The sequence below is a fragment of the Natrix helvetica genome, assembly GCF_964273705.1.
Source record: "Natrix helvetica genome assembly, chromosome: 7".
NCBI lineage: Eukaryota > Metazoa > Chordata > Lepidosauria > Squamata > Natricidae > Natrix > Natrix helvetica.
The window spans coordinates 14393520-14406644 of NC_138558.1; the positions used below are offsets into that span (position 1 = coordinate 14393520).

General features: G+C 38.9%; 2 protein-coding genes across 5 annotated transcripts in view; both read right to left on the reverse strand.

Annotated features, from left to right (window-relative positions):
- The window catches only part of LOC309395275 (broad substrate specificity ATP-binding cassette transporter ABCG2-like), a 29392-nt gene extending 25635 nt beyond the window's left edge, over positions 1 to 3757 (reverse strand). Inside the window, exons 1-3 of the mRNA XM_081959320.1 lie at positions 3617 to 3757; positions 1644 to 1703; positions 752 to 866 (exon numbers count right to left, since the gene is read on the reverse strand). Of these exons, the coding sequence (XP_081815446.1) occupies positions 752 to 866; positions 1644 to 1703; positions 3617 to 3732 (291 nt within the window). The 5' untranslated portion in view covers positions 3733 to 3757. The remainder of the gene's footprint in view (positions 1 to 751; positions 867 to 1643; positions 1704 to 3616) is intronic.
- Positions 3758 to 8475: 4718 nt separating this feature from the next.
- The window catches only part of LOC309395276 (broad substrate specificity ATP-binding cassette transporter ABCG2-like), a 55389-nt gene continuing 50739 nt past the window's right edge, over positions 8476 to 13125 (reverse strand). For all 4 annotated transcript variants that reach the window (XM_081959322.1, XM_081959323.1, XM_081959321.1 and 1 more), the window contains exons 15-16: positions 12478 to 12569; positions 8476 to 11279 (exon numbers count right to left, since the gene is read on the reverse strand). In XM_081959322.1, coding sequence (XP_081815448.1) covers positions 11132 to 11279; positions 12478 to 12569 — 240 coding nt within the window. In that variant the 3' untranslated portion in view covers positions 8476 to 11131. The remainder of the gene's footprint in view (positions 11280 to 12477; positions 12570 to 13125) is intronic.

Here is a 13125-nt window from a genome sequence, read left to right on the forward strand (position 1 = left end):
ATTGTATATAGGGTCTGCGTTCCTGTAGAAACCTCTCAAAGCAGAGATAGATTTTATATTATGACATGCTCCCACATGCATAGGATTTTCCAAGATGTCCATTCCCCACCCCTGGTATACAGGTACTCCTCGACTTACAACAACAATTGAGTCCAAAATTTCTGTCGCTAAGTAAGACAGTTGTTAAATTAATTTTGCCCCATTTTACAACCTTTCTTGCCACAGTTGTTAGGCGAATCACTGCAGTTGAGAAGTTAGTAACACCGTTGTTAAATTGCCCTATTGATTTAGCTTGTCAGAAGATGACAAAAGATACTCACGTGATCCCAGGACACTGCAACTGTCATAAATACGGGTCAGTGTGTGAATTGGTATCACATAATCACAGTTGTAAGAGTGAAAAACCGTCATGTCATTTTTTTTCATTGCCTTTGTAACTTGGAACAGTCACTAAATGAACTGTTGTAAGTCGAGGACTACCTGTATTCATTTTTAATTTTACAACCCCTGAACATTCTTTTACATTTGATTTCCTCTTCTTCAGCATCTGTATATTTTGTTTAACAATATTTTATGTTAGATTCTACAATATAAGCACAGAGGATATTGGAATGTATTCCTAAAGCAAACCATTCTATTTGGCCAATTTATAATAAATAAATGGCAGTGATTGAGAAATGAAAAGGAGTTCTATACTACAGGCTGCTGGGAAATAAAATATGTGGATTATACATAGCAACAAAAGGCTTACCTGTACTACATATCCAGACATGCATTTAAAATGTGTTGGCAGGCCCATGCCATCTAACAAAATATTCCCAGACAGCCCCTGGGGATCTTTCCTTGTAGATAAAATGTCTAACAGCCTAAAAGAAAAAGAAAACCCATTTCATGATTGAGAACCTACATTTTAAGAACACATCAACTGCGGCTTTGCAATCCTTTGAAATCATAATTTATCTGTGCATGCACACCCAATAGAAACATGAGTTTTCAAAACAGCTGCATACACCGGAGAAATATAGAGTTGTTTTAACTGTTCCAAGAATTCAATTGTTCAAAAGTCCTGTAAATATCTAGCTTGGATTGAAACTCTAAAACTTATGAATAACAGTTGCAGGAAATGGGTATGTCTAACTTTAATGAAAAGAAGGACTAGGGGAGACATGATAGAAATGTTCCAATATCTCAGGGGCTGCCACAAAGAAGAGGGAGTCAAGCTATTCTCCAAAGCACCTGAGGGCAGGACAAGAAGCAATGGATGGAAACTAAACAAGGAGAAAAGCACCCTAGAATTAAGGAGAAATTTTCTGACGGAACAATTAATCAGTGTAGAATAACTTGCCTGCAGAGGTTGTGGGTACTCCAACACTGGAGGTTTTTAAGAAGAGATTGGATAACCATTTGGCTGAATCCTGATATAGGATTTCCTGCCTCAGCAGGGGGTTGGACTAGAAGACCTCCAAGCTCCCTTCCAACTCTGTTATTCTGTTTATTCTTAGAAAGGTGCCATTTCCGCTGATTAATAAATATATCTTTAGTCATTGCTGGGACGCACTCAGTGACTGTGACACTACTAAATTGCAATATACATTTAATTGGATCATAAAATAGGGTTTTTGTTCCATTAATTTAACACTTACGAAGATTTGCCACAGCCAGTGGGTCCTAGAATTGCATTAAGACCAGGTTTCATGACACCACTGTAAAATAAAATTAGTTTGTTACTCTGGAGATGTTTACTGTATGTATGTATGTATGTATGTATGTATGTATGTATATATATATATATATATATATATATATATATATATATATATATATATATATATATATATATATATATATATATATATATATATTACAAACTACACATTTTGCTTTGTTATCTTCGATTCACAGACAGATAACATGTGATGATTAGCTATAAGTTTCTCATCATTTCAATTGATTACCTTCATCAGTTTCAAAGCTGCTTCTAAATACCTACTCAGGGGAACTCCAGAAGTTGTGGGTGCTCCAGGACTGGAGGTTTTTACGAACAGATTGGACAACCATTTGTCTGACATGGTACGGGTTTCCTGCCCGAGCAGGGGGTTGGACTAGAAGACCTCCAAGGTCCCTTCCAACTCTGTTATTCTGTGATCCATGTATGGAGATGACACAGAAATCTAAAGTTCAAACAACTCTTAAACAGTTCTTCGGCACTTACTGGTTTTGGTTGGACATTAAAAGCCTAGATCAGCAGTGCGGTTTGTATTTAGATAGTAAAGATAGAATTGTGCACTGGTTCAAGCAAAAGAATCCTTTCAAGCTTTTTAGGATGTCATAGAGCTCTTTCCCTCATTTTTAAGAGCAAAGTGAAACGGATAGGAAGCATCAGAAGATACTTCTGCACATGCAAAGCACCTATCATTGCAGGTCTAAGACGACATGGTGTTGGGAAGCATGTGGAAGCTTTAAATTAAACAAACTGGGTACTTCACTTTACTCCAGGGCTGTCAAACTCCTGGGTGTATGTGTCACATGCTAGTCACGTCCACACCTGGTTTAGCAAAGGGGGGGGGAGTCCCAATATGTCATGTGACGCTGCCTTGATGACATGGGTTTGACACCCCTGCTTTACTACGAGGGACCCCGTACTGAAGCAATTTCACAGGGATTTTTTATTCGGAGCTATCAATTGCAAGTGTCAGAAATGATAAAGAGGATTTGGCATTACTTCCTGCGGTGGCACAAAGCCAAGTTGCATAGTCTATCTCACAAGGGAAGACTACATCCTACAATGTCAGGTAAAAAGGAATTACCCTAAATAAGTGTCCTTGAAACTCAAACTAGTTCTAGATGAATGAGAAAAGTATCTTTCAGATTCATGAATCTGAAAGCTAATGAGAATTAAAAGGACTAATGGAGCTAAGTGTACTCTTTCTCAAATTCCTTTTGTGTGTGTGCACATAAACACACAGATACACACAGCCCTAGGGATAAACTACAACAAAATGACACTCTCTTCTATAGACCAGATATTATTCCAAATTAAAAAGCTGTACGAAAATATGTCCAACCAATTTAAATTTGGCAATGGTAACTATTTGAAGTCTATAGTTTCAGGTTTGATTAAAAGTGAGTTACATGGCAACAGATCAATAGCTCCATTGTGTCTGTGACATTAAAAGGGCTGGACTTACGTATAATAAACATTCCAAAAGTTTAATAATAATAATAATAATAATAATAATAATAATAATAATAATAATAATAACAACCTTAAAAGGTATGTCTCAAATAGTACATTTGTTTGGGCAGCGTTCCAGAAATATCTGGCCATTGTTTATTTCTGGAGTGTATTTCAAATATCAAGGGAAGCTTATAGCCAGGTGTGTATGCGGGATATGCTCAAAACTGTCAAGATGGCAGCCACAATAGTATGGCGTGATGAAAGCTCCGCCCCAATAAAGCAGGCGGAGCTTCCATCATACTGTTGTAGCTCCCATTTTGGAATTTCCTGGTGTTCCGCCATCCAAATCCCAACCAAACCTGATCCTGCTTAGCTTCCCAGTCCATACCAATTTAACCCAATGCACCCCACTAAACCCCCTCCTCGGTTAAAACTTACCTGACATTGAACAAAATGTTCTTCTTAATTTCTTTTCGAAAGCCAAGGTAACCTGTCTTGAATTTCACAGAATAGGAAACATTGTAAAAGGTCATGGTACTTCCTTCTATGGTCATCTTGCTTGAGAAAGTAACTTTTCTCTTCGATATGTCAATTATACTTTTGTCAGGGTCTTGAAAAAAAAAACAAAAGGAATGGTTGGAAACACCATGGCACATCTGGAGAGAACAAGTTGGCAGAAGTAATAATTGCTTATTGGATATATAACTAGGGAATAATACATGTCTCATGCTAAAATAAGGTTGAATGAACCATGGCTTACCATCATATTCCAAAAAGGGTTAGATTTTTGCATCTGGGTAACGTATTGCCTTTGAGAAATGGCCTCCAACGAAAGCTTTAATGCAATATTTTACCTTTTCTTTTTAAAAGAAAATATAGTAAAAGTGCTTGTGGGAGGCTGTATGTGGCTAACAGCCCATACATCAGTGGTGGGATTCAAATTTTTTTACAACTGGTTCTGTGGGTGTGGTTTGGTGGGCATGGCAGGGGAAGGATACTGTAAAATCTCTATTCCCTCCCCACTCCAGGGGAAAGTTATTGCAAAATCCCCATTTCCTCCCGATCAGCTGGGACTCGGGAGGCAGAGAATACATGGGGGCGGGGCCAGTCAGAGGTGGTATTTACAGGTTCTCCGAACTACTCAGAACCTGCTGAACACCTGCCATCCGTACCATAAAACAAACAAACAAACAAACCATAATGGTTGGAAATAACCAGTGCATTAAACCTAAATCAAACATCTGTGGGTCAGTTCAGTTCTTGCATGCCTATCGCAATGACATCCTTATGTTTGCAAGTACTTGGATATTTCTTTTATAATTCCTCTTTTATAATTCCTCAGCACCTCAGCTTTCTGAAAGTGTGATGTGGGACAGACAGGGAATTAGATGATCAAAAACCAGGCAGAAGTGTTTTCAATTATTCAGGAAATCTTTGCACACTTATCAAATATTTAATTATTTAAATTTCTGTAGAGGTAGCCCTTGACTTACAACAGTTCATTTACCTGATCGTTCAAAATTATAATTGCACTGAAAAAAGTGTCTTATGGCCATTTTTTACACTTATGACTGTTGTGGGATCCCCATGGACACATGATCAAAATTCAGACTTTTGGCAACTGGCTCATATTTATGACAGTTGTAGTGTCCCGGGGTCATGTGATCCCCCTTTGCAGCCTTCTGACAAACAAAGTAAATGAAGAAGCTAGATTCACTTAACGACCACGTGATTCACTTAACAACTGCAGTGATTCTCTTAACAACTATGGCAAGAAAGCTCATAAAATGGGGCAAAGCCCACTTAACAAGTGTCTCACTTAATAACATAAATTTTGGCTCAATTGGGGTCGTAACTTGAAGAGTAACTGTATACACTTTTGGAACACTGGGACGTGATCATTAGCAAGCAGCAAGCAAAAAGCAATAAAATATTCACACTGCTGGTGAAGAATGGCTCTTCCTAAAATATGACATCCTTTGCCCTTCTGTCCCTAATTGATAAGTCTGGTAATTAAATGTGCAGAACTTTCTAGCTAATTAATATCTGCAACAGAAAAGGGGAGGAAACCCTGACTCAACTCCTGGCCTGGCAGAGTTTCTTGACAAAGCTATCATGTAGCCTTCCAGGAATTTTAGGTCAAGCACGTGAAGCTCAAGAATGAGAGGCCCAAAGAGAGAACATCTAAGAACAGAAGTGAGACAAAATGAAGCGGGGGTGTTATTTTTCCAACAAAATGGAGTTGCTCTGTCAAAAACTAGTTATACTAGTCGTACAGTGTGTTATGAGTTAATATCAATGAAGAGATGCTATAGGAGAGCTTGGCATGCCCAATGAATTAGATTTATCCTACAAAGTTTTCTAAAAGATTTAGGTTTCTCTAGTCTTATGTTGATGGCACCTGTGCAATCCACACCCCATCTTTTTTGGAATTACTAAAGTGCATGTGACACACATGGAAATGGATGGGGCTCCAACTGTACACTTTTCAGCTGCACACACACAGATACACACACAAACCATCTCTACTTGTCGGTCTCCAAGGCCTCCGAAACAAGACGCAAAGGTGTCTCTATTTCTGCAATGAGGCAGTAAGGTTTTATTGTTACTTATAGGTTAGTTCAGGTAGTCCTCAATTTATAAGTTCATTTAGTGACCATTGAAAGTTACAACAGCACTGAAAAGTGACTTAGGACTGTTTTTCACACTTCTAACCATTGCAGCATCCCTATGGTCATGTGATCAAAATTCAGCTTCACTTAACAACTGGGTTACTGCAATGATTCACTTAACAATTGTGGCAAGCAAGGTTGTAAAATGGGACAAAATTCACTTAAGAAACGTATCATTCGGCAACATAAATGTTGGGCTCAATTGTGGTCGCAAGTAGAGGATGTACAGAGGATGTCGGGCATTGGGGACTCCATAAAGCAAAGGTTAATATTGCTAATTCATATTATAATTAATATATTATATATTAAAGACAGATAGATGGGTGGATGGATGGGTAGGTAGGTAGGTAGGTAGGTAGGTAGGTAGGTAGGTAGGTGATTGATTGGATGGATAGGTAGATAGGTAGGTAGCTGATTGATTGAGAGAGAGAGAGAGAGACAGACAGACAGACAGACAGACAAATAGATAATATGAATTAATAATAAAAATTAATTATTGAGTGCATGCCACTCAATCCATGCACAGATTTCAGCCAGAATAAAAAAAATACCCCACTCCAGATGGGCCAGTGGTCTATGAAGATCATCTGCTGAAACTGGTGAGTGAGCTTACCCATATACTCAGTTCAGAAACTAATTGAGTTCATCCAACACGCTGGGTAATTACGAAAATCAAACAAGCCTAAAAGTACTAACGAAGTTTTGCATCTCGTACAAATGTGGTGGCTAGGTCTTCATAAAGCCCGTTGTGCCAATGTGCCCTAACAGATCAAAGAACTGCCTCAAATGAACTTTTAAAGTACAGCAACAGTAACAGCGGCCACTGGAGCAACTTTTTCTGAACCTAGCAACTTAAAATTTAAGATGCGGGAACTTCCAACTCCCAGCATGGGAATTCTGGGAGTTGAAGTCCACCCAGCTTTAAAGTCGCCAAAGTTGAGAAAACGGGGCTCTTGAGAAGAGAAGAGATACAGACAAACTGTGACTTGGGGAAATCGTGACCGGCGTACAGGGAGCGTTTTTCTCCGTCTCGTTCATATCGTCTAGTGGCCGTCCGGATGAAGGAAGAAGAGCGGCCGGGCACCGGATTGCAGAAGGCTGGTCTTATCTAGCAGGCGTTTTTCCCAGCAATCCAGAACCGATCAGTCTTTGCCCTTCGCCTCCTACGGTTAAACCTCCTGGGGGCCCTCCCTCTTGCTTTTACTGGGACGTTAAGAAGCGACTGGCGGGAGGCGGAGAGGCGCTCCGAGCGAGGGCGGGAATTGAGCCTGGCCGGTGAAAGTGGGAGATGCAGCCGCCTGGTGCTAGCCTGGCTCGGTAACGGTTGCCCCCGTGGCCGCGTTCCAGCAGCGGCCCCTCCCTCCCTCCCTCCGTGCCGCCTTCGTCCGAAGGCTGGCCGAAGCCTGGCACCGGAAAGCGCAGCGCTAATGTTCATTCATCATTAATGTGAATTAACCATCAATGTTACTGCAGCCCAGGATTGCTAGTTGGCTTTTTTTTAAAAAAAAAAAAAAGGCAGCTGCAATGGGCTGCCAAATGCGATGTAGAATCAAGACCAGAGATACGATGCAACCGCTTTATAGCAAAGCCTGAGTTGTTATAAACTGTTATAAGACTGCATTTGGAGTAGGACATCCAGTTTTGGTCACCATAACATGAAAAGAAGAGAGAGACGCTGGAAAGAGTGCAGAGAAGGACAACAAAGATGTTTGGGGTGGGTGGATGCTGAAGGCTAAAACATACAAAGAACGGTTGCAGGAATTAGGTATGTCTAGTCTAATGAAAAGAAGAACTAGGAGTGACATGATAGCAAGAAGCACTAAGAGTGACATGATAAGCAAGAAGAACTAAGGGTGACATGATAAGAAGCACTAGGGGTGACATGATAAGCAAGAAGAACTAGGGGCGACACATGATAGTGGCATTCCAATATTTGAGGGGCTGCCACAAAGAGGGGGTCACCCTATTACCCAGAGTACCAAAAGGCAAAGACAAGAAGTAATGGATGGAAACTGAACAAAGAGAGAAGCAACCTAGAACTAAGGAGAAATTTCCTGACAGTAAGAACAATCAACCAATGGAACAGCTTGCCTTCAGAAGCTGTGGGTGCTCCAACACTAGAGGCTTTTAAGAAGAGATCGGAATGCCATTTGTCTGAAATAGCCTCCTGATTGGACTAAATGATCTCTGAGGTTCCTTCCAACTTTGCTATTCTGTTGTGGCAGTGCCAACTGTCTGCGGAAGGTGTGTAGCAATGGTGAAAGACTACTTAAGGTGTCCAGAGCTCTGAGTGTTAATGTGGTTGGGATGTCCAGAAGCAGAGGGGGTTAAACCCTCCTCCCCGACAACATTAAATCTTAATGGCATGGAATATCAATTAGTTTTTTTTCATTTTTTCAAGCGGAAATGAGTTCATGGAGGAGCGAATGCAACCATCAATCCAGGACTGTACATCTGGAGTGGTGCTGCCTTTTTATTATAACAAGATATAATAACTTTCTCGTTCAATGAATCCATTGTTCAATGTTGTTCAGGGAATGTTCAGGGAATCTAGTGCTCTTCATCTACCAATAAGCTCCAAATGTTAGGTATGAAAAGCCACGTCACATTAATATCTTTAGAACATTTTTAAAAATAAAATATTTTATTGTTTCCAAGGTAACAGAAAAAGAAAAAAGACACAAAGATGCATACATTATCAAAACAATGCATAACAAGTGCTTAAAAATAAGTGAAAAAATACAACAGAAAATATATATATATAGAAAAATGTAGTCTTAACTGGTCCTTTGTACTGTTTAAAATTACAACAGACTTAAAAAAGTAACTTAAGAGCCATCCTTTAGGTTTTGACTGCAGAATTAACCCAAAAGTATAAAATTCATAAACGAAGAACCAACATCATACTTCTTTATATGCCTCGCAGCCTTCAGTGTTGGGAATACAATTGAATTTTGGCCAGAAGAAAGAACCAAGATACTGCTAAAGTATTAAAAAGTTAACATAGCCATATAATTTTCATTTCCTCAGTTTTAAATTCCACAAAGAAAATAGAAGGGAAAACATGCTTAGTGATAAAACTGAAGTTTGAGGAAGTTAAAATTTCCATTATAATGGTAAATTAATCAATGGCACAATTAGATTTGTCCTTTCCAAATGCTAAAAATCCATTAAAGGTGCAATAGTTAACAAACGAATCTGTTTCAATATATATCCCAGCCTTAAAGCAATATTCATTTTTTACATTTACATTTTACATTTCCATTTTCCATTTTTAATCATCACTTTATATCAATGTTGATGTGTATGTCAGGGCTGTCAATAGTGTCAGAAAGTGATTTATTATATGTATCGCAAGAGCCAATTTGGTGTAGTGGTTAAGACATCAGGTTAGAAATCTGAGGGACCATGAGTTCTAGTCTCATGCTGGACACAAAGCCAGCTGGGTGATCTTGGGCCAGGCACTTTCTCTCGTCCCTGGGAAGAAGACAATAGCAAATCACTTCTGAAAAAAATCTTGCCAAGCAAACTGTTGACTTCTCTAGGCAATCTCTGAGAATTGGACAAAATTGAAAAAAAAAAAAAGGGGGGGGGGAGAATGCATCGTATACATGTTAAAACTGGGGACAGCTTCACTCACTCATTTGTACCTGTTATATTAACATCGGTGTTGGACACCCTTAATACATTTTGATATAAAACAGGTATTCCTTAACTTTTGGTTGAGTTAAAGGTTCAAATGCAGTGCTTTTACATTCATATGAGTTCCCAACTATCAATGTTTTAAGTTTATGGCATAGTAATTCAATCACTGGCTTCTAAAAAGGTCATGAGAAAAGAATACTCCACGAAATATGCTTAAATGCAGTAGTGCACTGGAATAAAACTTTTATGCTGTACGCATAAATAACATCATCATTTGAATTGGAAACCACCTGACTATTATCTCAACATACTATGCATAATTTTATAGCAATGTTTTCCCATATATTCACACGTTTTAAGTGTATAGAGGGGTAATTTTCATTCTACGCATTACACACAAAGTACAATCCATAATAGTGGTTGTAAGTAGAAATATTTTATAGTCTGTAAATAAACAAAAATGTCATGTTTCCATGCTTATGTGGCAACTAATGTATATGGTGTTGATAGCAAAATAGCGCTAGCATGTTTGTAATTCTTGTTCCTTTTTATGCCTTGTTTTATTTTATTTGTTCTATTTTGTAGGTTGCATCCTCTAGGTTTTATTTAGTAAGACTTACTTGATCTGGCTCACTGATTTGTAATAAAGAATTGGATTGGATTGGTTTGAATTATCTAAGTAACCTTTTGTGCAATTGTAGAGCAGAATGGCGTTAGCACTGAAGAAAATATATGGCAGTCATTAGGAAAACATGAACTCAGGAAAACAGGAAGGTATAAAAAAGTTACTCAAGATTGCCTTGCCTAGAGTCTCTCTAATGTACAAGAGAACAAAGAATTGATCGTCAGGTTTTTGGGTTTATTATAGTCTAAATCAGGCTACATCTTATCTGTACATTGCACATACAGTAGTACCTTGGTACTCAACTGCTTTGAAACTCATACCGAATTTGGTACTCAATACATTTTGACTTGAAAATTTTGTCCTGCTACTCATCACTTGTTTGGTACTCAACACAAGCTAGAAATTGTTGGTGTCTTATGAGAAAAAAAATTGTTTGGTACTCCTTAATTTTGTTACTCTTCACGTCTCCTGAAACCAATTAACAATGAGTACCAAGGTACCATTGTATTTGATTATTTGAAAAATAACCTGGAAACTATTTTTAAATGGTAGCATTCCCTTCTAGAAATTTATTTATCTTTGTATCAATTATTAATTTTATTTGTGTTATGATTGATTTTATGCCTATTTATAGATGGGTCTATTCATTTAAATATAATTTTATTATCATTTGATGTTGTGAATCAGCATGGGCTATGTCAGAAGTACCCAGACACAATTTGAAATATAAATAAAACAAATGCTATTAAAGGAAGCCTCCATACTTGCAAGCACGAAATAACTGACACTTGATTTTTTTTTAGACTTTTTGACAAACAACAAAAATAACATCTGAGGGTATTATAAAGGCAAAGATCTTGGGTGAAGACTGAGGCTTTTCTTGTTTGTGAGATGGTTAAACAAGAAGAAAAGTTCGAAAGAATAAAGTTAGGAGAACAATAGTCTTTTTTCTCATTCTTACATTATTCTAGATTGGACTAACTGGATTGGACACTTGACAATTTCATTGACTTAGGAGAACTTTTTCATGAAATGTAGCTTCAAGTAAGAAATAGTCAGGAAAATGATGGTCATGCAACCCAATGCCACATGGTTCTGCCATAACCCCCAAGTAGTTGCATCGATCCCTTGGCTTTCTAGGTATTGTCCTCCAGTGCACCTAGAAAGAAATACAGGCAGAGATTTTTAATCACCAGAAGCTCCACTACAGATCAGAGGTGGTATTCAGCAGGTTCTGACCAATTCTGGAGAACCAGTAGTGAAAATTATGAGCAGTTTGTAAATACCACCTCTGACCAGCCCCATCCTCATCTATTCTCTGCCTCCCAAGCCCCAGCTGATCGGGAGGAAATGGGGATTTTGCAGTAACCTTCCCCTGGAGTGGGGTGGGAATGGAGATTTTACAGTATCCTTCCCCTGCCATGCCACGCCCTGCCCGCCAAGCCACGCCCACAGAACCGGTAGTAAAAAGTTTTGAATCCCACCAATGCCACAGATGTAACAAGCTTGTGTGGTACCAATAGGGGAGAATATTTATAGTTCAGGGTTGAAATATTTGTGGTTCAGGGGTCCTTGGTGCTCTCTGAGTTTGGTTGTTTTCTTGCAGATGTTTCATAACCCAAACTAGATAATATCATCAGTACATCTGATAATGTTACCTAGTCTGTGTCCCACCAGGTGTATCTCCCTCGGAGATGGGCCCCTCAGCATTCCTTGCCTCCCCGCTCTGATGGGTCATGTAGATGTGACCGGCAAGAGACAGTCCTTTAGATAACCTGGTCCCAAGCCATGACAAGGTGACAGCCAGAACCTTGAATTGCACTCGGAAGCAAATCAGCAGCCAATACACAATGTGCTAAATCTGCACACCAGGGTCTACACAAAACCATGCAGGCCACTGCATTTTGCACCAATGGGAGCTTTCGGATGCTCTTCAAGGGCAGCCCCATATAGAGCATGTTACAATAGCCAAGACGGGAAGTGACTAGGGCATGGATGTAGATTGGTTTGAGGGGGCCTTAAAACCATCACATAGTAATATTGTAAAATCAGGCTAGTCATGTGATGACCCACTTAATGACTGACATGATTTACAACCATAATTCCAAGCTCAATTACGGTTGTAGGTTGTTGGTATTATCAGTGCAAAGTCTTTACATAGGAAAACATATTCTGGGGCACCTGATCAGACATAGGTGCTTTCTCCTCCTGATTCCCACTTTAAGGGATTCAAGACTTCATTCACAATAATATTGAAAGGATAAGATGTCCTTTCTTTCACTTATAGTATCTTGTACCAGGATTGCCTCAAGTCTTTAGTTCTAGGTAAAGCTGAGAAAAACAGAGATCATACTTACGGCTGAATTGTGCTAACATTTTTGCAACTGGAGTCTATATTTGTATCGAAATTGCAGAAGTCAAGACCCACAAATTCATTAATCTGCAATGCCTTTGAAGATAGGGAAACAATTGTGTTTTTGAAAGCATATCCAAAACAATGCATTTAGAAGTATTACATATTACGTGCATTAGACTTACAATATACCCATTTCTGTTAGAAGTGCCTGTTTAGTTATATGTTTAGGTGCGCTGGGGCCATAACCCATAAAGATAAATCAATATTCTCTCCTTGTATTATTAAACTCATAAAGTCACAGATTCTGAGGTCTTGAAAGGATTTGATTTGTTTGCTATTAAGCAACACAATTGTGGGATAGAGAATGTTTGTTCTTGGATGGATGGATTTGGTGGCGCAGTAGTTAGAGTGCGGTACTGCAGGCTACTTCTGCTGAATACCAGCTGCCTGCAATTTGGCAGTTTGAATCTCACCAGGCTCAAGGTTGATTCAGCATTCCATCCTTCCTAGGTCAGTAAAATTAGGACCCAGATTGTTGGGGGCAAGAGGCTAATTCTGTAAAACCACTTAGGGTGATATATAAGTCTAAGTGTTATTGCTATTGCTATGGACAGACAAATGGGTGGAAAGATATGCATTCTTTTCAAGA